This window comes from Salvelinus alpinus, chromosome 29, assembly GCF_045679555.1.
Source record: "Salvelinus alpinus chromosome 29, SLU_Salpinus.1, whole genome shotgun sequence".
NCBI lineage: Eukaryota > Metazoa > Chordata > Actinopteri > Salmoniformes > Salmonidae > Salvelinus > Salvelinus alpinus.
Genome location: NC_092114.1, coordinates 36581278 through 36607445, shown reverse-complemented (window position 1 = coordinate 36607445; position 26168 = coordinate 36581278). Strand labels below are relative to the sequence as shown.

Below are 26168 nucleotides of genomic sequence, written 5' to 3'. Positions count from 1 at the left end.
CTCAGTACTTTGTTAAAGGACCTTTGGCAGAGATTACAGCCTCAAGTCTTCTTGGGTATGATGCTACAAGCTTGGCACACCTGTATTTGGGGAGTTACTCCCATTCTTCTCTGTAGATCCTCGCTCTGTCAGGTTGGATGGGGAGCGTCGCTGCACAGCTATTTTCATGTCTCTCCAGACACGTTCGATCGGGTTCAAGGTCCTGAGAGCTCTGGAGCAGGTTTTCATCAAGGATCTCTTTGTGCTTTGCTCCATTCATCTTTCCCTCATTACTGACTGGTTTCCCAGTCCCTGCCACTGAAAAACATCCTCACAGCATGATGCTGCCACCACCATGCTTCACCGTAGGGATGGTGCCAGGTTTCCTCCAGACGTGATGCTTGGCATTCAGGCCAAAGAGTTCAATCTTGGCTTTATCAGACCAGAGAATCTTGTTTCTCATGGTCTGAGAGTCCTTTAGGGGCGTTAGAGCGTTGGACTAGTAACCGAAAGGTTGCAACATCGAATCCCCGAGCTGACAAGGTACAAATCTGTCGTTCTGCCCCTGAACAAGGCAGTTAACCCACTGTTCCTAGGCCGTCATTGAAAATAAGAATTTAATAAATAGGTGCCTTTTGGCAAACGCAAAGCAGGCTGTCATGTGCCTTTTACTGAGGATTGGCTTCAGTCTGTCCACTCTATCACAAAGGCCTGATTGGTGGAGTGCTGCAGAGATGGTTTTCCCATCTCCACAGAGGAACTCTGGAGTTCTGTCAGAGGGACCATCGGGTTCTTGGTCCCCTCCCTGACCAAGGCCCTTCACCCCGATTGCTCTGTTTGGAAGAGTCTTGGTGGTTCCAAACTTCTTCCATTGAAAAATGGCCACAGTGTTCTTGGGGACCTTCGATGCTGCAGACATTTTTTTGGTACCATTCACCAGTCCATTGCCTGGACACATTTCCAAATCATGTCCAATCAATTTAATTTACCACAGGATGATCAATGGAAACAGGATTCACCTGAGCTCAATTTCGAGTCTCATAGCAAAGGGTCTGAATACTTATGTAAATAAGTTATTTGTTTTTATTTGTAGTACATTTGCAAAAAATTCTAAAAACCTGTTTTTGCTTTGTCATTATGGGGTATTGTGTGTAGATTTAATACATTTTAGAATACGGCTGTAACGTAACAAAATGTGGAAAAAGTTAAGGGGTCTGAATACTTTCCGAATGCACTGTACACCACCACCTACGCATGGCACGTAGCCTAGATGTTAGAGAGACAGTTGCTGGTTCAAGACCCAGGCCAGGATATTACAGAAATGGGAAGTGAACTGGCACCTGGAGGGCTGCTGGTATCTGATCCCAGGTCCTAACCACTGCCTTTGTGCCCTAGAACAAGACTGTTAACCCAAAAGTGCCTCCCATCCAGGGATGCTGCACCCTGACTGACCATGTGCCTCTCAACAACAATATGGTAGTATCTTTATTATATTCTATTACGAGAAACCTTAAAAGATATGAAATTGCGTTTTAGTGGGCCTATTCATTCGTTACCAGTGTGTAACAGTACCTAACTGAACTTCAAAGGTACATTTCAAGGCCGTCCAACTCTACTGAAAAGTCACAGCAACTGAGTCGACGGGCGGTGGGACCCTGTGACGTAGCGTTTACAGACCGCTCGCGCTGTTTACAGTTTTATCATTTGGTGGCATGAATTATCAAACATCAAGCACTAAATGGCCATAGACGTAATTTCGGCAATTATGAGGAAAGAACTTCTGTGACACAGGTGAGTCGCTCATTTCTATTCATGCATGCATAAAGTCAGTTGGCTATTTATGTTTGCAGATGTTCAATCATTTGCTTTCTTCGCAGTCAACAATATTCATGTTAACTTGTTCGTTTGTAATTACACGAAACAATGTTTTCAATGTCTGATTTGAACACTGATCTGCAAACAGTTAGGCTAACAAATCCCTGCAGCTTGTTTTACATTTAATCGGTTCGTAGGCTACACTCGATTTTAGAAGGATCTTACATGTAAAGTTTACAAAAGTTAGGCTACTTTTCCCCCCCAAATCCCATGTCACATACAGCCACACAATTCATTTCGCTACTTGAGCAGTCTTTTGAAGGTTCACTATTGCCCTCTAAAATGTTGTTGTTTATCCTGTTAAGTCTAGTTATCCTGTTTCAAAGTAGCCAATAAAGTATATCAAATGGTTGTTCTATTTCAGTGACTGCAACGGATGCAGTTTTCACTGCGACTTTGTCAGAAATCCAATGATTTGAAACAGTGTTAATCTCATTCCTTGTTTAGCAAATATCTTGTATATTTTTGGCAGCTGAAACATTGTAGCCGACTCACTGTTTGTAACATTGTAGTCTATAACAACGTGACAATAGTGCAACAAACTTTTAACTAAACTAAGCGCAATAAAAGTAGTCTCTAAAAATGAAATTCCCTAACTTTGGGCGTTGAATAAGGCTAGTACAGAGAGTATATATTTAATCTGCATTTCAATAACAAACTTCGAGGCCTGAGCCATCTGAAGCCTGGAGACTCCCTTGAATCACGTAGCCCGTGTAGTGATGTTATCAGGGCGAGGGAGGAAACAACAACTCGGCAATATACTACAATACCATCCACTCCTTTGTGTTTTTGGATCAAACGTTAGGCAATGGTGCACGGACATGAGCTCAGTCAGGCGTTATTGAAGTTCAGACCTCATATTTTACATAAAACCGAGTCAAAAAACGTAGCTGCTCCCAAGCGGATATGAACATCTATTTTTAACCTCCCAAATTCTGTCTGTTCAATCTGCCTCTGTCCTGACAACAATGAACCGGCTTTGTAAAATATTTTGTCTCCGCATTCCATCGTTGAGATAATGTGATCCCTTCATAGGTCTACCGTTATTAGCCTAGGCCCTAATGATAAGTAAATATGTGCTTATGTAGGCCTATTTATCAATTATAAATATGTAATTAATTTATTCTCATAATTTAAATTAAAGTTTAATATAGCACAAATATAGTATTTTTGGTAAGGGAAAGCTAGGCGATATCGCTATGGAAAATGGCAATAATAGGTATGATGACATTGCCTGGGGTTGTGGTGGTCAATGTCACACATTCGCCTTCCACCGAGAAATCACATGATTGCCCCATCAAGTCGATACGAGTCGGTTCCTCTTTCCGCGTGAGTGCTGCTGGCTGCTGCGTAGACCAATTTAATAAACTGAAGTCATCTGACTCTCCTAAATCAATCTACACACACACCAAATGGATCTGATGAGTTGAATAGTTTTTATTTCTAAGGGTGGCAAAGTAGACTAGACTTGGCTGTATAGCTCCACTTCTGTCCCTGAAAACTCGTTCACCTGTTTCATCGCTATTCAGTAGATCTACTGTATGGTTCAGTGGTTGACTAACTCGACTTTCAACAGTGAATGGATATTGATGTTCAAGTTTGTCAGTGTGTGTGTGCGTGTGTCTCTCTCTCTCTTTCCATCTCCTCCCTCATCTCTTGTCAGTAGCTTTAGTGCTTTACACATGATGGCAAGATTGCACATTGGCATGTGTGGTACTGTGTGTTAGTCACTTTCAACTCTGTACACTCTCCTTTGCAGTTCTATTCAATAGTCCTGGGCTTAATAAACTGGGACCAAAAATGGATATGTATGTGTATATTTATGTGAATTATTGGGGTGTCAATATGTGCCGGTTCCTGTGTGTGTAAAGAGTATATGTGTATTAATCACCACCTCTATCTCCTCATAGTGTAAATGGAGTCAACGCGAGGCTCTGGGGGTCTCTCCCGCGAGTACAAGCTGGTGATGCTGGGAGAGGGGGGAGTGGGGAAGAGCGGTGAGTACACACACACACTCAGAATTACACTTAACTGTACTCTTCACTCTTACTTAGTGCATGTCTTTGTTTCTGTCTTGCTCCTCTTTTTTACATATTATCTCTGACTTCGACTATTCTTCTTCAACTCGGTCTTGATTTACATTACTTTTCCTAATGTCCTCTTTTTTTTTTATGAGTGAGATGTGTGGGTGTTTGTATGTGAGAGAGACACACACACACACACACACACACACACCCTCCAAGTGCAGTCAGGCAGTCAGAGTTCTCGTAAGCATGGGCGTTGGCTGCCTTCTACGGCAGTCTGGGGTGCCTTTTGGGTGCCTGTTGTCAGGAAGACGCTTCAGTGCCTAGCAACCGCCTTCCTCTTCTTGGCTACTGTTGCTGTGGAGACTGGCAGAGTTCACCTGGTATAGGTGCACAGCAAAGTAGTCAAAACATCGGAGAGAGGGAGGATACAGAGGGATGGAGGGAGAGATGGGTCATAAAAACAAGCGTCATTCTGATTTCATCTGTGCAAGTTATCGTCATGGAAACTAGAGTGGGTGTACACTGATGCTGCGGAGGTGTGTGTGTGTGTGTGTTATCTATGTGCGTGAACCACTGCATGCCTGGAGGAAGAACAACAACGAGACGAGAGGGAGGGGAAGTGTGTGTGTGATACAACCTGGGAAATGTAATAAAGTCTCCCGTATAGAGGAATTATGATGTCAATATCACCCTTTCTTTCTCTCTCTCGTTCTTCCACTCTGTTTTCTGATCTTCTGTAGTTTGTTTCTGATTTCTCCTTTTTGGATTATTGATGCAGTGCCTATGAAGCTTGTTAAAACTGAACTCTTTCTCTCTCTCTCTCCTCAGCTATTATAATGCAGTTTATCAGCCACAGGTTCCCTGAAGACCATGACCCCACCATAGGTGAGAGTGCTTGGTCTCTGATCAAAATACGGCGACTCCTATTTGCTCAAATTTGGCCCCCTAAACCACACCAAAAATAAGCCACCCTTTGCCTAGAGGACAGCTTTGCACACTCTTGGCATTCTCTCAACCAGCTTCACCTGGAATGCTTTTCCAACAGTCTTGAAGGAGTTCCCACAAATGCTGAGCACTTGTTGGCTGCTTTTCCTTCACTCTGTGGTCCAACTCATCCCAAACCATCTTAATTGGGTTGAGGTCGGGGTGATTGTGGTGGCCAGGTCATCTGATGCAGCACTCCATCACTCTCCTTCTTGGTCAAATAGCCCTTACACAGCCTGAAGGTGTGTTGGGTCATTAACCTGCGTCTCACAAAGATGCGGTGGTTGGAAACAAAAACCTACAATTTGGACTCATCAGACCAAAGGACATATATTTCCACCGGTCTAATGTCCATTGCTGGTGTTTCTTGGCCCAAGCAAGACTCTTCTTCTTATTGGTGTCCTGTAGTGGTGGTTTCTTTGCAGAAATTCGACCATGAAGGCCTGATTCACGCAGTCTCCTCTGGACAGTTGATGTTGAGATGTGTCTGTTACTTGAACTCTGAAGCATTAATCTGGGCTGCAATTTATGAGGCTGGTAACTCTAACAAACTTTTCCTCTATAGCAGAGGTAACTGCTTTGCTATATCTTGGCCAGGTCGCAGTTGTAAATGAGAACTTGTTCTCAACTGGCCTACCTGGTGAAATAAAAAAATAAGAAATAAAAAAACTCTGGGTCTTCCTTTCCTGTGGTGGTCCTCATGAGAGCCAGTTTCATCATTGCGCTTGATGGTTTTTGCGACTGCATTTGAAGAAACTTTCAAAGTTCTTGAGATTCTCCGTATTGACAGACCTTCGTGTCTTAAAGTAACGATGGACTGTCGTTTCTCTTTGCTTATTTGAACTGTTCTTGCCATAATATGGACTTGGTCTTTTACCAAATAGGGCTATCTTCTGTATACCACCCCTACCTTGTCACAAGACAACTGATTGGCTCAAACGCATTAAGAAGGAAAGAAATTCCATAAATGGACTTTTAACAAGGCACACCTGTTAATTGAAATGCATTCCAGGTGACTACCTCATTAAGTTGGTTGAGAGAATGCCAAGAGTGTGCAAAGCTGTCATTAAGGCAAAGGGTGGCTACTTTGAAGAATCTCAAATCTAAAATATATTTTGATATGTTTAACTTTTTTTTTGGTTACTACATGATTCCATATGTATTTCATAGTTTTGATGTCTTCACTATTAATCTACAATGTAGAAAATAGTAAAAATGTAAGAAAAACCCTTGAATGAGTAGGTGTGTCCAAACTGTTGACTGGTACTGTATTTACATACACTGAGTGTACAAAACATCAGGAACACCTTCCTAATATTGAGTTTCACCCCCCTTTGCCTTCAGAAAAGCCTCAATTGGACTACATGGTGTCAAAAGTCTTCCTTAGGGATGCTGGCCCATGTTGACTCCAATGCGTTCCACAGTTGTGAAGTTGGCTGGATGTCCTTTGGGTGGTGGACCATTCTTGATTCACAGCATGAAAAATTCCGCAGCGTTGCTGTTCTAGATACACTAAAAAAGGTGCGCCTGCCACCTACTACTATACCCCGTTCAAAGGCACTTAAATCTTTTGATTTGCCCATTCACCTTCTGAATGGCACACATACAATCCATGTCGCAATTGTCTCAAGGCTTACAAATCCTTCTTTAACCTGTGTTCTCCCCTTCGTCTACACTGATTTGAAGTGGATTGAACAGGTGACATCAGTAAGGCAACACCTTGATTCACCTGGTCAGTCTGTCATGGAAAGTGCAGGAGTCACGTGGCCGTGGCTTGCTATATAAAGCAAGCAGACAGGCATCGAGGCTTTCAGTTACTGTTCAATTTAACATTAGAATGGGCAAAACTAGTGACCTAAGCGACTTTGAGCGTGGTATGACCATCGGGGCCAGGCACGCCGGATCCAGTTCCTCTAAAACCGGCCGCCTTCCTGGGCTTTTCACGCACGGCAGTGTGTAGGGTTTCACGAGAATGGTGCGACAAACAAAAAATCCAGTCAGTGGAAGTCCTGTGGGCAAAAGAGAAAGGCAAGAATCGTGCAAGGACGTCGCGCTGTAAAAGACGTCACATTGCTTGCTTAGCGAGTACCACTTCCTCCCGTTTCGGCCCATACCTGGCGCGAACTCGGGACCTCTGACATGTGACTGCCCTACTAAAGCGTCTTACCAGTCAGCGCTACGTGAAAAGCTAGCTATATGCTGGCGCAATGGGCATACTTCAGGCTGAGGAGTAAGTTTCACACACCCCCATGTGCTACACTAACAGGCAGGCCACGAACAGACAAATAACGGCGCTGTACAACAGTGGTATGCAGAACGGCATCTCGGGACGCACAACTTGTCGATTGTTGTCACGGATGGGCTACTGCAGCAGACGACCACACCGGGTTCCACTCCTATCAGATAAAAACAAGAAGAAGCGGCTTCAGCGGACAAGCAATCACCAAAACCGGACAGTTGAGTCTGACAAATCCCGGTTCCTGTTGCATCATTCAATGGCAGAGTCAGGATTTGACATAAGCAGCATGAGTCTATCCTGCCTGGTGTTAATGGTACAGGCTGTTGGCGGTGGTGTACCACCGTCCAGTTTGCAGCAACTGTGTGATGCCATCGCGTTAGCGTAGACCAACATCCCTGTGGAACGTGTCTGACTTGTATAATCCATCACCTGAATAATTCAGGCTGTTCTGGAGGCAAAGGAAGGTCCGACCCAGTACTAGTAAGTCGCTCTGGATAAGAGCGTCTGCTAAATGACTTAAATGTAAATGTAAATGTAGATGGGTGTACCTAATAAACTGGCTGGTGAGTAGATAGATGTAACTGCCAGAATAATGGTAACATCCCATCATGCTTAGGGTCATATATAAAAATGCTGGGCAGACCATTATTTTGGCTACCATGGCTATGCCCCAATAGGATGGCAATGCCTCCATCCACAGGGCTCTGAATGGTTTGATGAGCATGAAAATGTTAACCATATGCTATGACCGTTCTCAGTCACCAGATCTCAACCCAATTGAACACTTATAGAAGATTCTAGAGCAGCGCTTGAGACATCGTTTTCCACCACCATCAACAAAACTTACTGAAGGAGGGAACGAGGTATAACATACTACGGGGAGTCAACAGCCAATAATATTCACTTGAAAAACTGAAATCACGCCTAACGGGCCAATGGATGCCGAGGCCCACCCTCGGATGCCCCGCCTTCCTGGCTATAATACCAGGGCTCACATCCATTTCCTCAATTCAGAACTGTTTTTCAGCGAGCACAAATCCCCTGACGTGTGTGGCCAAAATATGTTCTACCTCGTTCCATTCTTCAGGGAACATTAGTTATATTAATAACTGTATGTTCCCTTTCAGTCGGTTACTCTGTATAACATACTATGGGTACATACAATCACTCCCCAAGCCGACTCAGAGGGTACCAAACAAGGAGGCCCACGGCACCCCAAGCACACACAGGTTCCACCGGCTCCAAAAAGGGGTTACAGAAGTCAGAAGTTTCCTCTAATACTTACCCGAGAAGCCTGAACTGTCAGAGCCCCATTTAGGGTATAGACCCTATGGTTCCAAGAACAATACTTACCTTGCGAGCATGAAATGTCAGAACTCATACAAGGAACCGCAAGTCCAAAACAAGAGAACACCTGGCGTGACTTGATAAAGCCCACATGCACGCTGCATAGCATCGACCAGAGTCGATGAACCACGGCCTATGACGTAACTACACAATTATCTTGTATAGCCATTAAAATACCACTCAATGTCTCTCCCAGAGGATGCATACAAGACACAGATCCGCATCGACGATGAACCAGCCAACCTGGACATACTGGACACAGCAGGACAGGTAACTTCCTCACAAAGGGCTTCCATTAAAACGTCACGCCTCCATCTCATTCTCGATAGTCTAATATGGCTTCCTCGCCTCCTCTCCTTCCTCTACTGATCTGTAAACATAGGATAGGTGAAAGCAATAGGGGAAAAACACCTTGGAAGGACTGGGAATTTGCTTTCATCTGTCTAGTTTTTTCACATTAGATCAGATAGAGGAGGGGAAACCCTCTCCCTCTATCCCGATGCTCACTTTCCTATAAAATCAATCATTTCTGACTGTCTGTTCCTGTCTCTCAATTACATTCAATTCAATCATTCTTATTAGCATGATAACTTATCATTGGCAATGTAAGATAATTATTTATCAAAGCAAACCCAGAAGAACATATCTCCCCTTCATTGTCATGACATCCAAGTCTTTACTCTTCTCAACTTCTGTTTAAGCAATGCTCACACAATCTACTCCCTTCTTTTACTTACATAATATGTCTTTCTCACCCGTTCCCCGCACCGTGTCTTTGCCTGTCTGACTCATGCATAGACTCATGCATGGCTCACTTATGATGTTAGTCATGTTCTATATATGGTCATGTACATGTTCTATAATACATGCCCATGACTGTGTTTGTTCATACCGGACCAAATTCAGGGAAGTGTCCACACACAGGGCATTGAGTTTAGAGAGCTAATGCTTTGAGTGACCTAGACAGTCCACTGTCTCAAGTGACCCTTAACTTCTGAGTAATCTAAATTCAAATATTTTTTATGTTCTTCCTCTAGTAGCTTGTAGGACAGACAGACCGATGTATTGGTGATTGATTCTCTGCATGCTCTCAGGTGTACACAGGTGTACACGCTCACACTCATACCAGTACATGAATGTGTGGGTGTATGTGTAGCATATGTAATGTTATCTAAGTATTTTGCTGTTATCCTTTCTGTACCAGTCCTTAATCACTCGCTCCACTTTTGCCTCTTTCACACACACACACACACACACACACACACACACACACACACACACGGCCCTCTCCAGGCGGAGTTTACAGCCATGCGGGACCAGTACATGCGGGCGGGCGAGGGCTTCATCATCTCCTACTCCATCACAGATAGGCGGAGCTTACAGGAGGCGCGCCAGTTCAAGCAGCTCATTGACCGTGTGCGCCGCACCGCCAACACCCCCGTGGTACTGGTGGGCAACAAGTCTGACCTGACCCATCTCAGACAGGTGAGAATTGTGGGAAGGAAGAAGGAGGGAGGGGGAGAGGGATGCACATTGGTAGTCTTGGCACTAAAGTAGGTTTTGCCCACTATCTGGCAGCATTCAAATCTTACTACTATTCAAAAGGCCTATCTTTACACATTTACTGGGAGATTTACAGATTGCCTGTCTGACTGGTATGATAAATCTATAGATTCCCCGGTAAATCTGTAGATTTACCAAGGAGACAGGGAATCTGTAGATATACAAAGGAGACGGGGAATCTGTAGATATACAAAGGAGACGGGGAATCTGTAGATTTACCAAGGAGACGGGGAATCTGTAGATTTACCAAGGAGACGGGGAATCTGTAGATTTACCAAGGAGACGGGGAATCTGTAGATTTACCAAGGAGACGGGGAATCTGTAGATTTACCAAGGAGACGGGGAATCTGTAGATTTACCAAGGAGACGGGGAATCTGTAGATCCACACACTTACCGTAACATATACATCATGACTGTTTGGTACATATACTGTATATAACAATTGTCTCATGTCTGTAGGTTTTATCTGTATACTGGCTTTCAAAATGGTATTTCCCTCCACTCCACTAGGTGTCAGTAGAGGAGGGGAAGGAGCTGGCCAGGGAGTTCCAGTGCCCCTTCTTCGAGACCTCTGCTGCATTTCGCTACTACATCGACGAGGTTTTCGCCGCCCTGGTCCGCCAGATTCGCCAACGCGAGGCGGAGTCGGTCCGCGGCAGTGAGAGGAAGAACAGGAGGAACCACTCGTTCTGGAGCCGCATGCGATCCACCTTCCACAAGAAACAACACTCCGAGCACTGAGAGAGGGGCACTGTGGGATACGACAGTCCTCCAGTGGTACCCTTACAGCCCCAATTCCTAGTTCCAACTCCCACGAGGAGACTAATGACTCTTGTCCGAGTTAGATTATGAGTGTTTGCAACGGCAACTAAACTAACAATTGTTACTGAAGAGATTAGCCTCTTGTGCGCATTAGAGAAGGCAGGAACCATGCTGATGTACCGTATGCTCATTGTGCTGCAATTTGGGTCTGGCTTTTAACAACAGCCGACGTTAGCATTTTAGTGTCCAATGAAACCAATTGACTGTAGTGTTTAATATTTAAAAAATGCTGAGACAGCGTGGGGTTTGCCTGAAGTTACAACATTTATCTTTGATGGAGAGCCAGAGATGAGATGTTTAGGTGAAACTATGTAGGGAGGGAAGGGGTTGCGGTCCTGAAGAGATGGAGGGATGGGTGCTTGAAGAGAGGTAGATATTATAGGGAATTGCGGAGGGGAAGGGAGCAAAGACTAGGCTGAGAAGGTCATACAGTAGGTAAAGTGGCAGGTATTGAGGAGTGAGCTTGAAGTTTGATTTAAAGGCGGTTGGGAAATGCGAAGGGGTATGAGATGTGAGTTTGAAGATTAGAGGGAGAGTCCCAAAGGATGTGGAGTATCTTGCCAGCCAAGGAAATGGAAAGAATGAAAAGATTGTAATATAGAAGATGATGAAAACAAGATGTTCTGATAGCATTGAGGTTCCTCTCCATTTCAACTGAAAAGCCTTCATGGGTTATTGCTTTGTGTTTGTAAGCTGACCAGCCTGTACTCAGGGCTGGTGCCATGTTGCAGTGGGAATACTTTAACAGTTGTGAACTGAGTTGCAGAGGATATTTAATACACAGGTGGTGTTGATGTTGACAAGACATTACTGTGCAGCATTGCCTAATATGGTCCACTAGAATGGAATTTGATGGGCGTAGCTGGCATTTTAATTTTGCTCCGCCTACAACAGGTTTGTCATCTTACAATGTTTTATAGTGTTTCAGTAAATAGAGATAATGCCAAGTACAGTACCTCTCCAGAGTGATTCACACTCCTTTATTACCCCCTGACCTGTAGTACAACGGTTGTGCACTTATTATTTCAGCACTCCGTGGATCTGGTAGTGCCACATATGGGAGTATATTATGTTTTGTGTTTGTTTTATTCCTCTTGATCATGATTGTTTTCCTTAATTTATTTTCTATTAACACACTAAAATAAAATGTACTGCCATTTTTTTCCAAATTGGTTGTGTGTTTTGTCTGGCCTCTGTGTGTGTGAGTCACCCCCATGTGGCGGTATGAGGTTTCGCAGCAAATATAATCCACGGTAATGAGTCTTGGTTTGACTGTTGTGTTCGAATAACTACAATCGTTCGTTTTAATTTATGCTATCGCTTATACAATAGCGTGCTGCGCAAAAAAATCACGAATCGACTAATGCCATGAACAATACAATCAATATGCTGTGCACGAACTTCCTATCAGTTAATTAAGTTACGTAGCTAATGATTACCCTGGGAAAGGTCTTTCGCTATTGTGTCCCTCCACTGTTTCCGTCCATGGGTAAAGGTGATGTGAAGCTAACTCCTTAGCACTTTCAAGTAAAAAATAAATCTACATTTTACAAGCTGTTGGCAGACGTGTGGGGCACATTGTGGACATATTGAACTGTGTATATAGCACTGGGCTGCTCTTGCCAGAAGACGGTATAGAACGTTGCTAGCTAACAAAGCACAGGCCTAATCCACGGTTGCAAGTGAACGGAAGTGGTAGTCTACCTGTCGTGAGAATGGACTCTTGGGTTCGATTCAACTCGCAGAGCCAAGCCAAGGAGCGCGTTTTCAGGTACAGTAGCTAGCAAAAATGTCATGAGAGTTGATTTCTCAGACAGTAGTATGTCATGTCAGAATCAGCTGGTAGGTTTCAAGTTAAATTCATTACACGAATACAGTAGCTAGGGAGTTTAGTCCGCTAATATCAGCTAGCTAATATCAGCTAGCACGAAAGTTAGCAGTCAATGTAAACTGATATCCATGAGCATACAAAATATGAATGTTAGAGGACGAAAAAATACAAATAACGAAAAATGTATTTATAAAAAGTCGGTTTTGGGCTGCAGTTGTCACTGCCTGCTTGCCCGTTTTATTGGGTAAATTACTGCGCCACAGCTGATTTTTGGATTCGAATTGAGGGGGTCTCATGCACAATGCTAATGTCCAGCCTTTCCTTATCAAGTGGGCATAGTCCCAATTACATTTAGTATTATACTGATGGCTAGCTACATGAAAGTACCAGTTGCCCTTGACATGAAAAACATTGTGCCCAAGTTATTCATCACAAGATGTAAACTATGACTAAACTATAGTAAAATAGATATAATCAGATTTTGACACACATTCATTTTCTGTGTTCACACAGGGCTGCACAGTATGCCTGTACGTTGCTAGGCTACACTCTCCAGAAGGGTGGGTCAGGCGTTGAGTTCCTGAAGATGGTGAAACAACTGGAAACGCATATAAGCCTAACAAGGAAGTGTAAGTCAATGTTTGTAAGTCAATGCGGCACCTCTGTGTCTCAGGATTATGGCTCAGGCTTACTCTCCATTGGTATTTCACTGTGCCTCAATTCAGTTTCCTGGGTCTCACATCTCTCTCTCCAGTGATGCGTCTGGGGAACTCTGCAGAGGCTGTAGAAGCAGCGAAGCGTGCAGTGCACCTCTCAGACAGCGTGCTACGTCTCTGCCTGACCGTGGCCCACCTTAACAAGGCCATGTACTTCGCCTGTGACAACGTGCTGTGGGCTGGCAAGGCGGGCCTCCTGCCCAAACTGGACCAGGACAAGTGGAGCCAGAGATCCTTCAGGTGACTTATAATTGGGAACCTTAAGTCCTAAACTGTATTGGGAGTCGGTGTATTTGAGTTGTCCTATTATTGGCAGTTGTTACCTACATTCTCTCCCTAGAGCTACACTACGTGACCAAAAGTACGTGGACAGCTGTTCGTCGAAAATCTCATTCCAAAGTCATGTGCATTGATATGGAGTTGGTCCCACCTTTGCTGCTATAACACCCTCCACTCTTCTGGGAAGGTTTTCCACTAGATGTTGGAACATTGCTGCGGGGACTTGCTTCCATTCAGCCACAAGAGCATTAGTGAGGTCGGGCACTGATGTTGGGCAATTAGCCCTGGCTCGCAGTCTGCGGGCCAAAGGTGTTCGATGGAATTGAGGTCAGGACTCTGTGCAGGCCAGTCAAGTTCTTCCACACTATTTCTGCATGGGGGTATTGTCATGCTGAAATAGGAAAGGGTTTTCTCAAACAAAATCATCTAGAATGTTATTGTTTGCTGTATCGTTAAGATTTCCCTTCACTGGAACTAAGGGGCCTAGCCCAAACCATTATTCCTCCTCCACCAAACTTTACAGTTGGCACTATGCATTGGGGCAGGTAGCGTTCTCCTGGCATCCACCAAACCCAGATTCGTCCGTCTGACTGCCAGATGGTGAAGCGTGATTCATCACTCCAGAGAACGCGTTTCCACTGCTCCAGAGTCCAATGGCGGCGAGCTTTACACCACTCCAACCGACACTTGACATTGCGCATGGTGATCTTAGGTTTGTGTGGCTGCTTTGCCATTGAAACCAATTTCATGAAGCTCCCGACTAACAGTTGTTGTGCTGACTTTGCTTCCAGAGGCAGTTTGGAACTCGGTAGTAAGCATTGCAATCGAGGACAGACGCTTTTTACGCGCTTCAGCACTTGGCGGTCCTGTTTTGTGAGCTTGCGTGGCCTACCACTTCGCGGCTGAGCCGTTGTTGCTCCTAGACGTTTTCCACTTCACAATAATAGCACTTACAGTTGACCGGGTCAGCTCTAGCAGGACAGAAATTTGATGAACTGACTTGTTGGATAGGTGGTATCCTATTACAGAGCTCTTCAGTAAGGCCATTCTACTGCCTATGTTTGTCTATGGAGATTGCATGGCTGTGTGCTCGATTTTATACACCTGTCAGCAACTGGTGTGGCTGAAATAACCGAATCCACTAAATTGAAGGGGTGCCGACATATTTTAGTTTATATCGTGTATTTTCTATCACTTTTGTTCTCTAATTCTACCTCTAACTCACCCTCTTCTTTTCCCTCTGCCACTTTTTCTTTTGTTTAATGTCTTCTACATCCTCTCTTCTGGGCATGCACTATCTTTACTGTCTCATGTTTTACATTAATCTCTCTCACGCTCTTACACATTTCTCTCTCTACAGGTACTACCTCTTTGCCCTCATCCTCAACCTAACCCGGGATGCCTATGAGATCCGCCTGCTTATGGAGCGTGAGGCCCGCTCCTCCCACGGGGGGTCAAATGCTACCTGGACCTCCTCTCCATCCCCCGAGAACGGAGACCTCTCCCACCCCCACCCCTCTTCCTCCTCCTTCCCTGTGGCCATATTACCCCTTCTGTCTGAACGCTTCGGCAGACAGTTCCACCTGCTGGGGACGGTGCTGCGCAGCAACCCACCGCTGCTGCTGGACCTGCTGAAGAATGCATGTGACGTGTTTATCCCGCTGGACCGGCTGGGCATCTACCCTACCGGCCAGGGCTTCGTGGGGGCCTGCGGCCTGGCCTCCTCTATTCTCTCCATCCTCACCATCGTCCACCCCTGGCTCAAGCTCAAACCGTGAAGAAGCCAGAATTTTTGGTTGAATGTTCAAGCTCAAGTCGAACATTCCTCAAGCTCGAGCCTGGAAGGAGGCATTTTGGCAGAACGTTTTAGGTCCGCTGGTAGAAGTCTAGAAGTGCTGTTGTGTCTAAGGATGCAGCATGATGGGTCCTGTACACTGTTTGCTTGGAAAGTTTAGCAATTTGAGCAGATCAAGCTCAGATAAAGGTTGGTGGACTGAAACAGTAATATTTCGAATCAAAGAGAGAATTTGCAATTGAGCTTTGTATTGGAATTACATCTTTTGTATCTTGTTCATGCTCTAAAATGTTCAAACACTAAATTCCCCAAAAGCCATTTGGTTTGGTAGTTGAGAAGGACCTTCCCCATGCAAGTGTATGGTACACACACACACACACACACACAGAGTAGACGCATAAACACGAAGTCAAATTCATGAAGTTTGTCAGTTGTGATTTACCCAGGCTTTAAAGAAAAACGACCAAAAACTACATTTTGGTATTTGTTTCATTAGTCCATTGTTGATGTAGTCCCAAAATGTTTAAGATTTATAAATACAGAAATACAGCCTGTATGATGCATTTATCATGATGCAAAATTCCGCATACCGGGTGTATTTCTGTATTTTGAAAGTTAAACATTTTGGGACTATATCAACAATGGACTAATGAAACAAATACCGAAATGTAGTTTTTGGGTGGAGTTTTGTTTTAAAGTCTGGGTAAATCACAACTAACGGGCATTATGAAGTGCTACACAGCACAAAGAAAGCCAGAATGTCATTCAGTGGGTGGATACTCTGGGATTTTGACAATGATGGCCCTTTATCTACTTCCCCAGAGTCATGAACTCGTGGATTCCATTTTAATGAACTCACAAGCTGTTGGGAGCACATGACAAACCCAAGTATGTTGATGATCTATAATATCTTCTCAGATGATTGTGAGGAGCAGCTGTCTTGCATGTCTCAAGTCCAAACTTCTCTGTCAAAGGGGAGAGACCACGTCCACAAATACTACTAACTGTCCTCTTTCATAACTTGCACTTAGTTTATAACCTTAATTAGCATTTTAAATGGATCCTGGTCTCTATTAGGAAAGTGCTTCCACATCCCTATACGTACTGTTTCTGTCCTGTTAGTATTCAAAATGATACCATTGGATAGGATTATCTGTACCTACAGCATTGGTTTGGGAGATAGGCCTATTGTCCAATGTTATCCTTGAGGAACGCCGTACAGCTAGATATGTGGAACATCTTCCTCAGTTAATTAAAGCCATAACATAAGAAAGCTTTATTTCTATGAAGAGGTGCAATAAAATATTTTCTCATACCGGGTGTAAATGTTTAATAATAATGACTTTTGAGGTGAAGTGTCCTTTTATAAGCGGGTAAAGGGGACATTTATTGGCTGGTATAGGGAAGCAAACCAGTCGGCTGTGTTCTTGTGCTGATATGGGTAATATGTCCACATTAGAGTATTTTACTAACATTTATGCATGTGTGAAATTAATTATTGAGTTTACAGAGCCAGTGATTATGACAATTAAGTAAATGATTCAGCCAACTTGGGCATCTACTATTTCAGTCCATTTAACTATATCATTTGTTGAATTCACCCAAAAACAAATGATTTAGTCTACTTATAAGTACTTTTGTTAAGCTACTTATAAGTCAATATGTATAACTCAATTACATCAATATTGTGTATTAATGCCATGCCATTTAAAGCCACTGAACCAGATGAGAATTAAGCTATATATAGGTATTTAAGTATTCAGCTGCAATGACACAGCAGTGGGATAAAGCCATGCTATATTATTATGTTGTAACCTATATTTAACTAGGCAAGTCAGTTAACAAATCCTTATTTACAGTGATGGCCTACCCCGGCCAAACCCGGACGACGCTGGGCCAATTGTGCGCCGCCCTATGGGACTCCCAATCACGCCGGATGTGATACAGCCTGGATTCAAACCTCTTGCACTGAGATTTTTTATTTAAACTTTATTTAACTAGGCAAGTCAGTTAAGAACAAATTCTTATTTACAATGATGGTCTACCAGGGAACAGTGGATAGACTGCCTTGTTCAGGGGCAGAACGACAGATTTTTACCTTGTCAGCTTGGGGATTTGATCTAGCAACCTTTCGGTTACTGGCCCAATGCTCTAACCACTAGGCTACCTGCCGCCCCAAATGCAGTGTCTTAGACCGTTGCGCCCCTCAGGAGCCCAAAATCTTTCATACGGCTCATTTAAAACATTTTACTTTCTCCTCTATATATATATATATTCAACTGTTACAGTGCAACGAGAGCACTGTGCTGGAAGTCAAAATATGCCATTTGGTCTCTGGCTAGCTAGCAAAACAATATCTTAATCATTGTCCTTGACAGGCTAATTGTGGACATGATTTCTGGTATAATCTCCACTACTTTTGAGTCGAGTCACACTGTAGAGGTGTAACTGTTGATGATTCATAATCAAATAAAACTAATAATCTATGGCTTTGTAAATAATCCAGTAAATAATATTTTAACTGTTTTGATGCGAATCGGAGCGGTTTGTTACAACCATTTTCCTCAGTGAGTGAGAACATTTTTATAGCCATGTTTAACATCTTTGAAATCTTGTCTTGATGCTAATGTACTACCAGTGCTGAGGCTTGGCTGCTGTGTGGAGAAAAAGTTTTCACAAAATAAATGCCTTTGATTTAAGATCTGTTGGCTGAATCTTTATTTTAAGTGTTGACGGTTACTCCAGTGCTGTTGACTGCTATAACTCAAGACTTTAGTAATTTAACAGACTCTTCTCCAGAGCAATTTGCACTGAACAAAAATATAAACGCAACATGTAAAGTGTTGATCCCATGTTTCATGGGTTGAAATAAAAGATCCCAGAAATGTTCCATATGTACAAAAAGCTTATTTCTCTCAAATTTAGTGGACAAATTTGTTTACATCCCTGTTAGTGAGCATTTCTCCTTTGCTAAAATAATCCATCCACCTGACAGGTGTGGCATATCAAGAAGCGGATTAAACAGCATGATCACTACACCGTTGCACCTTGTGCTGGGACAATAAAAGGCCACTAAAATGTGCAGTTTTATCACAAAACACAATGCCACAGATGTCTCAAGTTTTGAGGGAGTGTGCAATTCACGTGCTGACTGCAGCAATGTCCACCAGAGCTGTTGCCAGATAATTAAATGTTAATTTATCTACCATAAGCCGCCTCAACGTCATTTTATAGAATTTGGTAGTACCTCCAACCGGCCTGACAACCGCAGTCCACATGTATGGCCTCATGTTGTACAAAATTCCTGGAAGCTGAAAATGTCCCAGTTCTTCCTGCATACTCACCCCCCTACTTTTTTGAAAGGTATCTGTGACCAACAGATGCATATCTGTATTCCCAGTCATGTGAAATCCATAGATTAGGGCCTAATTCATTTATTTCAATTGATTGATATTAACTGTAATTTTGTAAAATCTTTGAAATTGTTGCATGTTGCGTTTAGATTTTTGTTTAGTATATAATCAGTGAGGACTTTGTATTGAGCCCTGGGGGACACCAGTAGCGAGACCATCCTTCAGCTTACTGATCTTCAGTAAAATTAAACGAAAACAACGTGGTGGATATTAACCAAGGTTTGAAATATCAACTGTCCAGTTACTTCACCTGTCCTGTTAATTTTCACATCAGTGCAGATAAAGGAAAATAGATGAGGAAAGGATGCCATTTTTATATTATTGACCTGCCCCTAATGGCAGACTTGAGTGTGGAGGAGGTGTGTGTAGGGTAGGCCATTCTTTAGCCCTATTTGGACAGGATACGTTTTACTGCGGGAGGTCAGGTAATGTAATTATGTGCACGAGCACAAATCAACACATCCGTAATTTTAGTCCTGTCCCAATCTGCCATGTCATACATTTTTACCAGGCAGGAATGTCATTAGCCCAGTCCTAAAGACCTACTGTTTTTCGGCAAACTCCAAGGTCCTCTGATAATACTTATCCCGTGCGAATCGTCATCGCTGTGTTTTGAGGGATATTACAGCGTTTAACAGGCGCTGCACCCAGTTTGGGTAAGAACATGGGAAAAAATGGATGCTTAAAACAAAGTGCTATGCACGTAGCCTACAGATTAATGATCTGTTTTGTCATATAATCAACTTTCCTAGTGCCATACTTCTCTTTTAAAAGACGAAGTGGACGATATTGTGCCAATGAATTGATAAATTGCCAAATACGTCAGGTAATTACATGTCTGCGTAGGTTACAGTTCCTGGTTCTTACTGATATGCATTATTTTGACTTTCTCCAAACTGAAGGTCGTTAGGCTATCCCTAGACATTTGAAATATCTTCACGCCCAGAAGAGGCTCCAGGCTTCCATCATAACGGTCCATTGTGAATGAGGAAAAATGCTGGGGTAATAATTACATAACCGACATTCTATAGTAATACAAATCTGGTGCGAGCAGGGCTTAAATGAGAGTCCTTGATCTGAAACAGCAGTCTGAAAATGTTATCCCTGTTACCTTGAATGGAACATGTTGTGACTGGCCCCTCAGCACCACAGTGAAATAACCGTTAGGGTCCAACATGTATTGTATTCAGGAGATTATTGAGGAGCGTTCTATGTAGAGTAACGAATCATGCTAGCTCTATACATGACATTCCTATGTTATGCTCTAGAGACGGATTTCCCAAACTCTTGGTCCTGGGTGCCATTTTTTTTCTTCCCCCCAGCACTACACAGCTGATTCAGATAATCAACTCGTCATCAAGCCTTGATCATTTCAGTCAGCTGTGTAGTGCCAGGGCTTTAAACCGAGATTGGAAACCCTGATCTAGAGCACCTGCCAAACTCATTCCATGAAGGGCCGAGGGTCTGCGGGTTTTCGCTCCTCCCTTGTACTTGACTGACGAAGGTCACTAATTAGTAAAGAACTCCCCTCACCTGGTTGTCTAGGTCTTAATTGAAAGGAAAAACAAGAAACCTGCAGACACTAGGCCCTCCATGGAATGAGTGACAACTCTGCTTTAGAGGGTTGACATTGCTGCTCTCAGAGGCCTGCAGCTCTGTATAGTTGAGTCATGGGTTGGTGGCACAACTTTCACTGACTCCAATAAATGTAGCCTATGTGCTCAAGACTTTTGTTGATACAAGTGAGAGGCACAACTCTACTAAGAAGCATAAAGCTTCTGTTATTCGAACACAGATGTAAGCTTACAAGCCAGGTAATAATGAGTGATAACGAGCAGAGAATTTGTTTTTCTTTGAAGCACAACTGATACTGAATATACATTGTACAAAACATTAGGAACACCTTCCTAATATTGAGTTGCACCCCCCTTTGCCCTCAAAACAACCTCAATTCGTCGGGGCATGGACTCTACAAGATGTCGAAAACGTTCCACAGGGATGCTGAGCCATGTTGACACCAATGCCTCCTACAGTTGTGTCAAGTTGGCTGGATGTCCTTTGGGTGGTGGACCATTCACCCTCTGAATGGTACGTACACACACAATCCATGTCTCAAGGTTTAAAAATCTTTCTTCTTCTTCTTCTTCTATATCATGGCGGTCTGTAAACAATCGTTTAAGTGCATGCCGCCACCTACTGTGCTGTAATGTACGATCAATCATGATCTGTCCAATTCTGTACTTCCATGAAAATAAAATATAAATAAATCCCTACTAACTTCTTCCCCTCACCAACCCCATTAACCTTTATCTATATCATACTGAAACACTCCACCCATAGGATTGTTCAGCATGTCAACAACCATTTCAACAGCAACATCTGTTACCCCCAATATCTCTTTTGCTGTCTCCACAATAACCTTCAACCTGGCATTTCTGCTTTCCACAACCCGAGTCGTATTGATAACTTTACCAATAAAAGCTATGAAGTCAACTTTATTCATTATCAAAGTGTCATTTGACACCGCATATTCATAACAAGATCTCTGAACAGGCCTCGAAACCACGCCAGGACCATCAGAAGCACCAACCCCGACAGTAGGTCCACCTAGTACAGGAGCAGTCATGGAAGCTTCATCAGTCTGACAGTAGGTCCACATAGTACAGGAGCAGTCATGGAAGCTTCATCAGTCTGACAGTAGGTCCACATAGTACAGGAGCAGTCATGGAAGCTTCATCAGTCTGACAGTAGGTCCACCTAGTACAGGAGCAGTCATGGAAGCTTCATCAGTCTGACAGTAGGTCCACCTAGTACAGGAGCAGTCATGGAAGCTTCATCAGTCTGACAGTAGGTCCACCTAGTACAGGAGCAGTCATGGAAGCTTCATCAGTCTGGCAGTAGGTCCACCTAGTACAGGAGCAGTCATGGAAGCTTCATCAGTCTGACAGTAGGTCCACCTAGTACAGGAGCAGTCATGGAAGCTTCATCAGTCTGACAGTAGGTCCACCTAGTACAGCAGCAGTCATGGAAGCTCCATCATTCCACACTGTAGTTCTACCAATCTGTTTTATAGCCTCTGCATACGATACATCATGACTGATCCTATTTCTCTGAGCCTCTCTAGCCCCTCTCTGAACCTGGCATTCACCAAATTCTGTTTTCCCCCACAATTACACCCCCACAATTACAGCACGTAACCTTCACATTGCTTCCACATTCATCGTAGTCATATTGCCCTCCGCACTTGGCACATATTTTCTTTCCTTTACACTGAGCAGCTACATCTCCCATTCTTTGGCATTTAAAACACTGCAGTGCATATGGAACAAATTCTTTAACATTGAAACTAAGGAATGTTATCTGTACTTTTCCCAGCAAGACTTTCTCAAATCTCAGCAACACTGATAAGCTTTCGCTTCTTTGACCCTCTTTCCTACTGATCAACCTTTTGGTCTCAATCACTCTTCCTCCCTTCACATGTTCTTTAATATCATCTGTGGACATATATATTGGGACCCCAGTGATGACTCCCCTCAATCTAGCGTAAACACCAGGGACATGGCTTTTAATCTTCTTCCCATTAAACTTGACCATTTTCACATTCTTCTATTGCTGAGCCTGGCTACCACAAAATATGAACAATATACCATTTCCAATGAACCGAGCTAATTTCACTTCACGTACCCCTTTCTTTACGACATTGGTTAGTCAGATAGGATGTAAATGAGGCCCTGTGGTCTCATCAAACACTATCACCACATTCCACTCCAACACATCATTACTCTTGCTTCCTACCTTGGACCTCTTTATGCTTTCTTTACTAGATGCTCCATTGCTTTCTGTATCATGATCTTTCTTCTTCTTATGTCTTTCCACTACCGACCATTCCGGTCCTTGACCCTCATCCTCCCGCTCCATATCATCAGAACTGACACCCATATTGTTTGCACTCCAGCACAGCTGTTGCTTCACCATCTTTTTTTCAATTTCCTCCATTTTGTCCGCACTACTCCCGGCCATTTCTGGCCCGTTCGTTCCTGTTGCTACCGCTGCCTCTCATTGGCTGACAGGACCCCAAAAATCCTTCTTTAACCTGTCTCCTCCCCTTCATCCACACTGATTGATTCATCCACACTGAACCTGTCTCCTCCCCTTCATCCACACTGACATCAATCAGTGTAGATGACACAGCTTTCACCTGGATTCACCTGCTCAGAGCAGGTGTTCCTACTGTTTTGTGCACAGTCTCCTTCATGCAGTCCCTCTTATCAACACAAGAGGACAGCCTTGTTCAGTTAATGCATGAAGGACAAACGACACAATTGGTTATTGTATACTGTTGCATATCTACTGTTATTTCAAATGTTTGACAGTCAGATAAGTAATGTTAAGAATGGAGTGACATCCAACTCATCAGAATAGTATGCGGTCATAGTCCAATAGTGGTTCGGTCAGAGCAATGACTGCGAGCAATGTTGGGTTATCATGACAGTCTTTTACCTGCACTATCCTAAAGTTCTTTGAAAGAGTTAGCAGGTACAGTGAGTGGCAGGTATTTACCCAAGGTCAAATAGAACGCATTACTGAGTACTGTATGCACATTTGTGATGATTACTGAGTGTCTGTAGACTTTACTGTGTGTGTATGCATGTGTGTTTTGTCACGTGTGTACAGTTTGTACAAACTTTTGTGATATTAAAACTGAATGCCTTGACAACATAATGGAAGGAACCAAATTGCGAACAATTCTGTGTGTCTTTGGTCACATGTTAGCAGAGTGTTTATGTACTGTATAAATCCATGTTTAGTGTGTTTGGATGAAGACCTTGAACAACACACTGCAAACATGAGAGTAGCTCATGTTTTTGTATGGCTATAATGTCAATTATAAACTGGGTGGTTGTGTCACGCCCTGACCTTGGAGATCTTTTTTATGTCTCTATTTTGGTTGGTCAGGGCGTGAGTTTGGGTGAGCATTCTATGTCTGGTGTTCTATGTTGTTCTTTGTTTTGTATTTCTATGTGTTTGGCCTGGTATGGTTCCCAATCAGAGGCAGCTGTCTATCGTTGTCTCTGATTAAGAACCATACTTAGGTAGCCTGTTCCCACCTGTGTTTGCGGGTAGTTGTTTTCTGTCTCTGTACCAGACAGAACTGTTTCGTGTTGGTCTATTTTTATTATTTTGTCTTAGTGTTCTGAGTTAAAATAAATATTAACATGGACACTTACCACGCTGCACCTTGGTCCTCACCTTCTTCCACCAACAGTCGTTACAGGTTGGAGCACTGAATGCTGATTGGCTGACAGCCGTGATATATCAGACCGTATACCACGTTTATGCCAAAACATTTATTTTTACTGCTCTAATCACATTGGTAACCAGTTTTATAATAGCAATAAGGCACCTCAGGGGTTTGTGGTATATGGCCAATATACCATGGCTAAGTGCTGTGTCCAGGCACTCCTTGCTGCGTTGTGCGTAAGAACAGCCCTTAGCCGTGGTATATTGGCCATATACCACACCCCCTCGGGCCTTATTGCTTAAGTATATAAAATGTGTGTGATGTTCTGCGGGGACCTTGAATGACATAAGGACAGATGATGGCTGGCTAAATGGTTTTGTGTTGGCCTTTTTGTGTTTTTGTGCCTGTGCTCGTGTCTGTGGTTCGGTTGCATTATGTGTGTTTTTGTGCCTGTGCACGTGTCTGTGGTTCGGTGCATTATGTGTGTTTTTGTGCCTGTGCACGTGTCTGTGGTTCGGTGCATTATGTGTGTTTTTGTGCCTGTGCTCGTGTCTGTGGTTCAGTGCATTATGTGTGTTTTTGTGCCTGTGCTCGTGTCTGTGGTTCAGTGCATCATGTGTGTGTGGGGGTCTGAGTTGTCATGTCTATGTCTGCATGTGCGTCATACAGATGTACTGTATGTGTAGCTACCAACCAGCATCTGTTGTGTTTTGCATGTGATCATGTATGAGAGTTTGTAATTCTGTGAATCATAGTATAGGTGATATACAGTAGACGGAGATCATTAGTGTTCCTATGAAGTGCTAGTTTTCCCTCGTGTACATGCAGTGGCTGTGTGTTTGTGCTTGTGTGAATGAGTACTTGCTAGGTGTGAGTGTGAGTCATTCCCCCTTCTGCTCTCTTACTTGTTTACATCAGTCTGAATCAGCAGCTGTTGATTACTCCTACGTTCGTTCATATTTTTAATTTCTTTCTCTCCGGTTCTATCTCTCGCCCCCTCTCACTCTCCCTCTCTACTCCTGGCTCCCACTGTGTTATAATTATGTGCACATAGTTAAAGTACAAAAGGGAAAATAAATAAACATAAATATGGGTTCAAATCAAACTTTATTTGTCACCACCGCCGAATACAACAAGTGTCGACTTTACCGTGAAATGCGGGTTGGGTTGAATTTACAATGGTGTTTGTTCTTCACTGGTTGCCCTTTTTCTTCGCAGGTCACAAATCTTGCTGCTGTGAGGGCACACTGTGGTATTTCACCCAATAGATATGTGAGTTTATCAAAATTGGATTTGTTTTGGAATAATTTGTGGGTCTATGTAATCTGAGGCTCTCTCTCTTGCCCTACTCTCTCTCTCTCTGTCATTCCTTTTAGAAAGTGCTAATCAGATGACAGCCCTATTGTGTGTGTTCATGGATTCACTTTAGGGAGAAATGCAATAGCCCACTGTTTGTTTTACTGTAGCCATGTGTTAGACTTTTTATTTGGAATTCACCTGTGAAGTTGTCTTGGATATTATTATTATTTCTTTGTTGTAGAGAAAGAACAGGAAACCATGTCATTGTCACAGAGCAGGGTGGGACAGGCTTGAACCTGGCACTGCCAGGCATAATATATAAAACAATACTTTAAGCTATAACTGTGAGTGTATTTGCACAGGTGTGTGTGCGTGCGTGTGCGTATTTACCCCCAATACCTCTTAAGTGTTCAAGTGAGTTCCCCTGCCTTTGCAGTTCCCCTGCCTTTGCAAGTGTGTATTCGCACCCACGTGCCATGATGGTGTGTGTGTGCATGTCTGTGTGTGTGTTTATTGTTTCCAAATGCATTTTTTTGTATGCTATATCCTATTTTACTTGTATATTTGTGTGTGAGTAAATATGTGTACGCCCATATCCTTATACCACCTGTGAGTGTCTTTGTAATGCATTTCACCACTGCTGTGAGAGTTTTAGGGCCTAATTGACTTTTTACCCAATGGGATGATTCTAGCTGAAATGAATTGAATCCCAAAGACAATCAGATACGAGGACAAAGACAGTTCACCAAAAATGTA

The 26168-nt window shown here is 43.3% G+C and overlaps 2 protein-coding genes and 1 long non-coding RNA gene across 3 annotated transcripts; all 3 read left to right on the top strand.

Annotated features, from left to right (window-relative positions):
- The first annotated feature begins 1629 nt into the window (after positions 1 to 1629).
- LOC139558624 (GTP-binding protein Rit1-like) lies at positions 1630 to 12006 on the top strand. The gene is made up of 6 exons (XM_071373869.1): positions 1630 to 1770; positions 3765 to 3851; positions 4710 to 4766; positions 8648 to 8721; positions 9745 to 9936; positions 10526 to 12006. Exons 2-6 carry the CDS (start codon positions 3770 to 3772, stop codon positions 10754 to 10756), a joined length of 636 nt encoding a protein of 211 aa, XP_071229970.1. The 5' UTR covers positions 1630 to 1770; positions 3765 to 3769; the 3' UTR covers positions 10757 to 12006.
- Positions 12007 to 12105: 99 nt separating this feature from the next.
- On the top strand, positions 12106 to 16773 carry LOC139558623 (peroxisomal membrane protein 11B-like). Its single transcript, XM_071373868.1, has 4 exons — positions 12106 to 12608; positions 13182 to 13297; positions 13423 to 13624; positions 15024 to 16773. Exons 1-4 carry the CDS (start codon positions 12553 to 12555, stop codon positions 15439 to 15441), a joined length of 792 nt encoding a protein of 263 aa, XP_071229969.1. The 5' UTR covers positions 12106 to 12552; the 3' UTR covers positions 15442 to 16773.
- Positions 16774 to 20446: 3673 nt separating this feature from the next.
- LOC139559135 (uncharacterized) lies at positions 20447 to 26013 on the top strand. The gene is made up of 4 exons (XR_011671695.1): positions 20447 to 20685; positions 20848 to 20959; positions 25332 to 25385; positions 25490 to 26013. It is a non-coding gene; the product is annotated as an uncharacterized lncRNA (long non-coding RNA).
- The last annotated feature ends 155 nt before the right edge of the window (positions 26014 to 26168 follow it).

Bases quoted from the DNA above. Each gene is read 5' to 3' on its own strand.
- LOC139558624 (XM_071373869.1), top strand. From the start codon at position 3,770: ATGGAGTCAACGCGAGGCTCTGGGGGTCTCTCCCGCGAGTACAAGCTG. The intron at 3,852-4,709 runs GTGAGTACACAC...CTCTCTCCTCAG, and splicing joins GGGGGGAGTGGGGAAGAGCG to CTATTATAATGCAGTTTATC. The intron at 9,937-10,525 runs GTGAGAATTGTG...CCACTCCACTAG, and splicing joins ACCTGACCCATCTCAGACAG to GTGTCAGTAGAGGAGGGGAA.
- LOC139558623 (XM_071373868.1), top strand. From the start codon at position 12,553: ATGGACTCTTGGGTTCGATTCAACTCGCAGAGCCAAGCCAAGGAGCGC. The intron at 13,298-13,422 runs GTAAGTCAATGT...CTCTCTCTCCAG, and splicing joins TATAAGCCTAACAAGGAAGT to TGATGCGTCTGGGGAACTCT. The intron at 13,625-15,023 runs GTGACTTATAAT...CTCTCTCTACAG, and splicing joins TGGAGCCAGAGATCCTTCAG to GTACTACCTCTTTGCCCTCA.